Consider the following 9410-nt stretch of genomic DNA (forward strand, 5'->3'; position numbering starts at 1 on the left):
CCATGATGTGTCAGAATGCATTCTACTGTCATGTATTATTAATCAGAATTTTAAAAAAGATAATATATGGAGGTACGATTAGTATTTTTGTTTTTGTTTTTTGTACCGGGAATTGAACCAATGGGTGCTTAAACCACTGAGCCACATCTACAGCCATTTTTTACATTTTATTTTGACACGGGGTGTCACTAAGTTGCTTAGGGCCTCACTAAATTTCTGAGGCTGGTTTTGAACTTGTGATCCTCCTGCCTCAGCCTCCCAAACCTCTGGGATTACAGGTATGCACCACCACATGCAGCTTGAAGATACGAGTTGTAAGTTAGGTCACTTACCCTGGCTACCATACGTGTATGATAATCTTTACCCTATCAGTTTTAGTCTCAGATAAATAAAGCCATTCATACTAATGAGCATATGTAAAATGCCACCTAGAAATACAGAGCGAGTTTTAAAATAAATTCTTAACACTTTTTGAGACTAAGTTAAGGGATTTGGGGATATTACTTGAAAATTCTTTAACAAGTGGTTCTTAAGTTACCTGCTCCATTCTTGGTAAGTAAACCTATGTTGGAAAAGAGGATTCATGCATTATTGGTTAAGATTTCTACTTTGAAAATTGTGTTCCCTCCTTGTTTGAGTGTACTTAAAAATTTCCTTTTAAAAAACTTTTTTAGTTGTAGATGGACATAATACCTTTATTTTATTTATTCATTTTTATGTGGTGCTGAGGATCAAACCCAGTGCCTCACACATGCCAGGCAAGTGCTCCACCACTGAGCCACAAACCCAGCCCGAGTGTACTTAAAAATTTCAGAGCCTAAAAAATGGATTCCCAAGGTCTGTTTCCAAGCTTTCTCTAGTTTGACAATTTATGAAGTGGTATAACAATCAGGATCTTTTTGGAAAAAATGAAAAATTCAACTCCAACTCAATTAACCCAATGTTGATTCTAAATATTTAGGATTGGTTGGTTCCAGCCTTGGTTGGGAGCCGGGGCCCTTCCCCATCTGCGGAATTCTTCCATCTCGAGTTAATTTTCCCAGTCAATGGCATTACTACTAAATCCCATAATTCCAGTGGAAGAAAATTCTTTACTTCCCCCAAATTCTAATACTTCCTGGCATTTTCTTTGTTCATGATCAATGTAGGACCTTCCTGATAAGCCAAGACCCTGCCAGGTAGCAACCATCTAATATACAAATATTGATAATGGATGAAGGACAGTTTTCCCAGTGAAGTAGATTTTAAAACAAAATACAGGTTTCTACTAGAGAGTCAAGAAAAAAAAAAACTCACAGGTACATGGTTTTGGGGATAAATTTTCTTAGACATCTCAGACCTAGAGCACACTCAGTGATTATACCATCAACCCCTCCATAGCCACAGATTCAACCATGGACTGAAAACATTTAAAATTTAAAAAGCTGGATTTGTGCTGACCATGTGCAGACTTCTTTTTCCTGTCATCATCCCCTCAATGATGCAGTATAACAACTATTTGCCTCCCATTTCCGTTGCATAAGGTATGCTAAGTTTTATTCAGCTTTCTTGCTGTTTTAACCAAAGGACCTGACAAGAACAATTGTAAGGAGGCAAAGTTTGTTTGGCGGCTTATGGTTTCAGAGGTCTTAGTCCACAGAGGGCCAGCTCCATTGCTCTGGGCCCAAAATGAGGGAGGACATCATGGTGCAAAAGCATGGTGGAGGAAAGCAGGTCAGGATATGGCAACCAAGAAACAGGGAGAGTGTCTAAGTTCAGCTCTCAAAATATATACCCCAAAGGCACACCCCCAATGATCCACCTCCTCCAGCCACATCCTACCTGTCAACAGTCACCACCCAGTTACTCCCTGTCAGAGGATTAATGCATTGACTAGGTAAAAGCTCTTGTAACCCAATCATTTCACCTCTAAACTTTCTTGCATTGTCTCACACATGAGCTCTAGGGACACACCTCATATTTAAGCCATAACAGACACCTAGACACGATTTAAAGTCTACAGGAAGATATGAATAGGTGATACTGTGCCATTTTACATAAGGGATTTGAGCATCCACAGATTTGGGTATCTGTGGGGTCCTAGAAACCATCCCTATGGATGCCAAAGGATGGCGGCATTGTACTTGTTTCATTGCAGTGAATTCAGCTCTAAATATTTCTCTATATAGGCCAAACATTCTCTATCTGAAAAGAATTTCAATTCCTGATTTAGTAAACACAGATCAACAACAATGAAGAGGAGGAAGAGGAAGAAGAACTGCTTCACCTACTGTATTTATTTACAAACCAAGACACTTTCCTATGATTCTTTTTCTTTTATCAGAATCTTAATGGGGAAAATGGTTTTGTCATTCACAATTCAGAAATGCCAATTGTCGCCTCCTCAGGGACGTGAAGAGCCAGGGATGAGAGAGCTCACAATGATCAATCTACCCACTCAGAGGTGGTGGGTAAGATTCACAGGGCTGATTCTTTTGAGGACATTTGTTACATTTGAATCCCCGGACAAAAAGTAATAGCATTTCCTCTTCAAAAGAGCTACCAGGTGATAGAGGCTTAGGAGGTGGAATTTACAGGTTGATGATCATTGTGTGATTTTGGGATGGGGCAAAGGACAGGTAGCTGATTATCAAAGAAAAGGAAATGGACTGCTTAACAGTCAACCTGCAGATTGTATTTCCCCTACCAACAGGCTCCTAACACCTCTGAAGATCCACCCTTCCCATGGAGCTGCTAATGACTACCCCTGGGCCTGCTCTTTTCCTGCTTTGGGGCACATAGGCTGGAAAGAAAGTGGGCGAGGGTCTATAAAAAAGCAAGGCACCCCAACTTCCATAGGCACCAGCTCTGGGACCTGGCTTCTCTCCAGAAAAGTCTGCTATTTCTGTCTTGTCTCTTAAATAAAACTTGCTTTCTATACTTCCCTTGGGGTTTCTTGGGTGTTTAATCTTCAACACCAGGGAACAAGGACAAGATCCTGATTTCCAAAACCGTTATCAATTTAATCAGCACACAAGACTCAAATGTCTGGGAGAAGAAGAGTGGGTACTGGGTAGAAGGGGTTTAAGTTCATGCTACTGACCAAGGTCTCAATTCCTCTTCAAAATCTTAAATGGTATTTATGTAATCTTTCCATGATATCAATTATTCCAGAAGACCTGCTATTCCTTTAGTGAAATGTGTTCACCCGAGAAAAAAATTAAGAGCAATTTGTTTAGGAAGAACAACATTTCCTGAAATTTAACATAGCTACTCTATCTTTCCAAATATCTCTAGAGACTTAATTATTGTATAGTGTGGGGGTGCTCTTTTCCATTTACCTTTTCTACTTGACATGTTTTCATACAGTCTTTCACATTAATGTGTTAAAACTTTCTTGGCTGCTTAAATCTTGGCTATTATAAACAATATTTCTATGAATATCTTCCTACCTATTTTTGGTTTTGAAATCATATTTTTAAGTCCCTAGGATTCAGATAGCTGTGCCAAAGACAACAACACCATTAGGGTTGTGATTCTAAGATAATATATTGTCGTCCAAAACTGTCTGGTAATTCACTCCCTCTTCATAGCACAGAAGAATAACAATTTCAACCAGAGGCTGACACCACAGGGCACCAAGGAGAGGATAAACCCTGTCAGATGGGTTTAACCCTTTGAGAATGTCTACACGTATGAGGGTTTCTCAAGGTGCGGCAAAACCCGAGGACCAGCAACTCTCACCTCATGTACAGTAGAGATCACAACCTCGAATGCCCTGAAAGTTCTGGCACGGAGTGTGAATTAATCAAGCCAGGTGCCAGGGAGCCTGGAGGAAAAGATGGAAATCACACACAAAAAATAATAATAATACTAAAATAAAGTTCACGCTCCATCTGCACTTTTAAAAAAGGCACCTCCAACTCAGTTCCCCCTGAAATGTCCCAGTTTCAAGATAACAGCCACTAATTCAAATTCGATATGTATAAAACATATTAACACAAAGAAAGGAAGGGAAAAGAACTGAACTGCTGCTTTGAAGCCTCTGCATGCAGACTTTACAACATACCGTTTGCAATGATCTTTTCTTTATGGAAGTAAAGCAAATCACAATGAGAAGAGGCCTTGTAAAACTGATTACTGGGATTGGTACTGATGGAGAAAAAAAAAAAAAAAGACAAAATGAAAGTGCTAAGCAACCGGCATCATCCAAAAGAAATGTCATTTGTAATGATGTACGGTAGGCATGCACGAAAAGTAGAATGGGATGTTGGGCTTTAGCAGATGTAATTATACAGCATGATGAAGTCAGGCACAAAGGAAGCTGAACCACTCTTTCCAAATTACAAAGCTGTAAAGCATTCAGCAGTCGAGTACTAAAAGGAAAGAAAAAAAAAAAAACAACAAGTTTTACTTCTTTAATTTGCTGACCTATCGTTCCTCTCCAAATTGCCTCAGAGGAACAAACCATCCAGAAGATACAGCGTGAGGCCGTCCCTCTCCACTCACTCCCCAAGTGACTTCATTTCCTCAGTAAGATGGGCCACCCCGGAGGGTAAGAAGACCAAATGAGTGTGTGTGTTTCCAGACATGGTTCTGTGACCCGCGAATCTGTACAGGACCAGAGCGAGGGAGGAACACATTCCTCTGCATCCAGGATTAACAAGGGTGACTCAGTCCTCTAATAGCAAAGCTCTCCCTTCCCATCTCAGTATGGTGTAGAATGTATTGTCATGAATTTGAGTGGAAGGCAGGCTTTGTCTGATCCACATGACCACCTGAAGTTGTCCACGAGGTCATCTGCTATCAAAAATGCAAGTGGATGGACTGGGGATGCAGTTTGGTGATAGAGTGCTTGCCTAGCAGGTGTGAGGTACTGGGTTCGAGTCTCAGCACCATATATAAATAAATAAAATAAAGGTTCATCGACAACTAAAAAAATATTTTCAAAAAATCCAAGTGGAGCAAGAGTGAGATAAAAGAGGATTTGGAGGAATAAGGGGTAGGAAGGTGACATCAGTGCTCAAAAGGAGGCACTTTGTCATGCACTCTCAAAAGGCATTCTGTCATGGAGACAAGGACCTAGATGCATTTACTGTTGGGAAATATTTCCAAGCTAAGAATGTAAGGGAAAAGGACAACTAGAAAGCTCTGCAAATTGCCTCCTACTGGAACAATGGAAATCCAGGGAATGGCAGAAAGTCAACCCATGCAGACATTTAAGCCATTGCTCCTTGCTGGTTTCCTCCCCTTTCAGCAGACTTTGCAGGGGTACCATTTTGGCATGTGAGGCACAGTTAGCCTTCATAAGTTCATGTGGCTGCCATGAAAACGTGTATATTTTAAGTGAGATGCTGGTAGTGTAAGTCAAGTTCTTTTTTTTTTTTTTTCTTTTGGTGGTGAGGATTGAACCTAGGGATGTTTTGCCACTGAGACACATCCCCAGCCTTTAAAAAAAAAAAAAAAAATAGGGCCTCCCTAAGTTGCTGAGCCTGCTGGTCTCCATCTTGCAATCCTCCTGTTTCAGCCTCCCAAGTTGCTGGGATTACAGGCATGTGCTAAAATGCCCAGCAAGCCAAGTTAGTCTTGAGTCTAAAATAGGTTTTTAGACATATTGGTGCTTAAGTATGGTTTTCTAGTGAGTTTGAGGGTTTAAATTCCTTCATGACTAATGTTTTCTAAGCCAAGGTGCTCTGATGGAACTCTTCAGTGGAGGGCCCTACAAGGTTTCCCTGTATTAGGAAAAGCTGTAGGAAGTAACCTCCGTGAGAACCTTTACTCGAGCCAGGATGTCACCCTCCTCTTTGCTGCTCTTTCCTTGCTCTCAAGGAATCTGCCCCCATGACATCATGCTGTCTCACGTTGTACCTCACTCCCTATCTCTTCTTCAGTATTGCTTAGTTCAACCGACATTGCATTGAGGTGGAGAGTCTGCTCCACCCCAGGCCTTGTGAATTTAGAGATGAGCCATATCATAGGGGTTAATCATCTTATTTTAAGACATCTGACACCTTGTAAAGACGTGGCCTTATCTTAGGACTTAAACCGATTCGGCACTTACTGTATATCAGGCACAGCAGTAAAGGCTTGATGGACATAAATAATCTCAATTATTACAGCAACTCAGGCATCAAGGGCTATTTTGACTCCTGATCTGAAGATGGAAAAACTGAGATAAGAGAGATGAATTTATTTTTCAAAAGGGGTACATGCGCCTTTGAGGGGCAAGACTGCCCATCTGACTCCAAATGTGAGACTTTTCAGTTGCTACTTAATAACATAAATGATGATGGAGAAGAAGGTAACGATGATGATGGCAATGCCGATTGAGCAATTTTTATGCGACAGGCAAAGTGTGAGGTCACTCACACTTTGAATAATAGAAGAATAAGATTCCTATTCAATTAGAACAATCATTTTGTGAGGTCAACCACATTGTCACCCTCAATATGAGACTATGGAAACTAAGGCATGCGGAAATCAGTCTTACCAAAGGCCATTCGAAGTGATCTTCTATAGCAGAGAAGGTCCCTGTGCTAAAGCAGAACCCAGTGCTAAGTTTTACCTGGCAGGCACCACATTAGTCTTTGGTCTCTAAAGAATCAAAGGAATAGAAAGAAATTACATAGCTGAACACAATGTTTGCCCTTGCTTGTCTGGAGTAATATGGGGAAATAGCCAAATAAAAGAACAAAATTACACACAAAAAATTAACTTCTCCTTCCCACACCTTTGCAGAACTCCTCAGGGACTGTTACAGGCAGTTCGTTGCCGTGTCAAAGAGCTGGACCTGTCTTTCCCCACGTTTCCCTTCAAGCATCACACCAAGGTTATTTGAAATGAATTAGTTTCAAGGGGTCCAGTTTCCAAATATACTGAGGTAACAACTTAGGTGTTTTAGGATTCCCACATCCAGCCGAATGTCTTGTAAACATTTAGCAAATACTGGTTGCTGACAAACTTGATGCTCAGGAATCAAGTAGTTAACAATTAGTTTTCATTCACAAAATGGAAATGGTATTCTCTTATATCCCTGAAGCATTTTGGCTTTAGAAAAATTAATGGTAGCAGAACACTGTTACATTTGACCAACCAAAGAAAACAAAGGTTCTTTTCCTACACATTGCTGTGAAACTTACTTGAAAGATAATCAATGATGGGAACGTTGTTTTCTTTTTCTTAAATTTGTTTTTTTTATAGATAGACATGACAGTAGAGTGTATTCTGACATATTATACGTACATGGAATACATAACTTATTCTAACATGATGTGGGTGTAACAATACATGTTGGCAAGGATGTGGGAAGAAAAGGTACACTCATACTTTGCTGGTGGGACTGCAAATTTGTGAAACCACTCTAGAAAGCAGTATGGAGATTCCTTAGAAAACTTGGAATGAACCCACCATTTGATCCAGTTATCCCACTCCTCAGTATATATACCCAAAGGACTTAAAATCAGTATACTACAGTAACGCAGTCACATCAATGTTTATAGCAGCTCAATTCACAATAACAAAGCTATAGAACCAACTTAGATACCCTTTGACAGATGAATAGACAAAGAATATGGTTTAAAAAAAATAAAGATAGGACTGGTTTATTTCACTAAGTATCAGTCTCTAGTTCCATCTGTTTATCAGCAAATGCCATAAAGTCATTCTTCTTTTTTTTTTTTATGTGCAAATCATATAATAGACACAATGCTTATTATTTTTAACAGGTAAGGAACATGTAAGAAACAAACAGATAATTTGCAAAAACAAAAAATGATTATGATATATGATTAACCCTTAAAAATACATACTGTGGTCAAACTGACAAGACAAATGCAAATTAAAATGGCACAGAAATGGAATATTGCATTTTTCACACTGATAATAATCAAAAAGTTTGATAACACTATGTTATCAGACTGTGGGGGGGTGGAAACCTCATACATTTCTGGTGGAAATATAAATTGGTATAACCTCTATGGGGGACAGTCTCAACAGCTATCAAAATTTCAAACATACCACTGAGTCAACAATTTGACTTCAAAGTATCCATCCTACAATTAAGATTTATATAAGTAAAATATATATAGGATACTCATTTCAGAAAAGTTTGTTATAGTAAACATTAAGAAACAATCTAAAGGAACAACTTAAATGGAACAACTAAAACTCCTTGAACAGGAGTTAAATAAATTATGATACATCCATACAATGGATATAAAAAGAGCAAGGCAGATGTATTTGCACAAATTAAGATACAGGAAAAAAGAAAGAGGCAGAAGTGTATAGACCTAAAAACATTTGTGTGTGTCTTTAAAGCACATTATATACACATATGCTAAAATATAAATGATATGGTATATCTCTATAAGGGTATACAAGTTTCATGTAACAACAGCTGCCTCTGGAGAGGAGAATTAGGCAGTTGGGAAATTAGGGGTGGGAGGAAAACTTACTTTTCATTACAACCTTATGTACCTTTTTGGATTTTGTATCATGTCATTCAAAAAATAAATACAATCTTAAAAATAAATAAAATCGCTGATTGTCTTCTACAGGTTAACACACTGGATATTGCTTCTCTCTGCTGGAGTGGCAGGAAATCTCCACAGTGAACCTATTGCCTGCGTTCCTCGAGTTCTCTCTGTATACTTTCTATCACAGCCACAGCCTCTTCTCCACTTTCAGGATGATGTTCTCTCACCCAGGCCTGGAACTCTTCAGGTAGGATGGTCAGGAACTGCTCCAGCACCAGCAGCTCCAGGATCTGTTCCTTAGTGTGCAGCTCAGGCCTCAGCCACTCACAGCAGAGCACCCGGAGTTGGCTGAGAGCCTCACGTGGACCTGATGCCTCATGGTACTGGAAATGCCTGAAGCGATGGTAAAAAGTCTCAAACGGTGGCGGATTGTACTCCTGCATCCAGGTGCAGTCTTCTTCTTCCACCTTCACTATTAGAAGGTCTTCCTGCTCCTGTGAAGTTTCAGCTGGAGGGTCTAAGTCTATAACTTCCCGGGATTCCGTCATTATCATTCCAACTCAGAGGGAATTCTCTCGAGGCTGGCTGTGTTACTCTGACCCAATCTGTTTCTACTGAAACTACTGAGCACTTTCAGTAGTGTACAACCTACTGATATATATTGGGAATCATTATGAGCAAACAGAGATGGTAAAGACGTTCCATACTAAAGACAACCGCTCAACGAAGTAATTTACTTTAAAATGTGGACTGCAAGGCAGTCACCACTCCATCCATAAAATGATTATTAATAGAGATTACTTCCAAGATTTAAAAAACGTAAAGAACACTCATAAAAATCTCACATCAGATTCAACCTAAAACACAATTTTAGAGACAAAAAAATTTACATTTCATATAAATAATGGGACAAAACTTACTATTACAGATGGAGCCCTTTCTTTTCTCTACCACAAG

General features: G+C 39.5%; 1 protein-coding gene across 1 annotated transcript in view; it reads right to left on the reverse strand.

Annotated features, from left to right (window-relative positions):
- LOC124971227 (zinc finger protein with KRAB and SCAN domains 5-like) overlaps positions 1–9007 on the reverse strand; it is a 54987-nt gene extending 45980 nt beyond the window's left edge. Inside the window, exons 1-2 of the mRNA XM_047535008.1 lie at positions 8601–9007; positions 1847–1902 (exon numbers count right to left, since the gene is read on the reverse strand). Of these exons, the coding sequence (XP_047390964.1) occupies positions 1847–1902; positions 8601–9007 (463 nt within the window). The remainder of the gene's footprint in view (positions 1–1846; positions 1903–8600) is intronic.
- Between the last annotated feature and the right edge of the window lie 403 nt (positions 9008–9410).

The sequence above is a fragment of the Sciurus carolinensis genome, chromosome 19 (genome assembly GCF_902686445.1).
Source record: "Sciurus carolinensis chromosome 19, mSciCar1.2, whole genome shotgun sequence".
Lineage (NCBI taxonomy): Eukaryota > Metazoa > Chordata > Mammalia > Rodentia > Sciuridae > Sciurus > Sciurus carolinensis.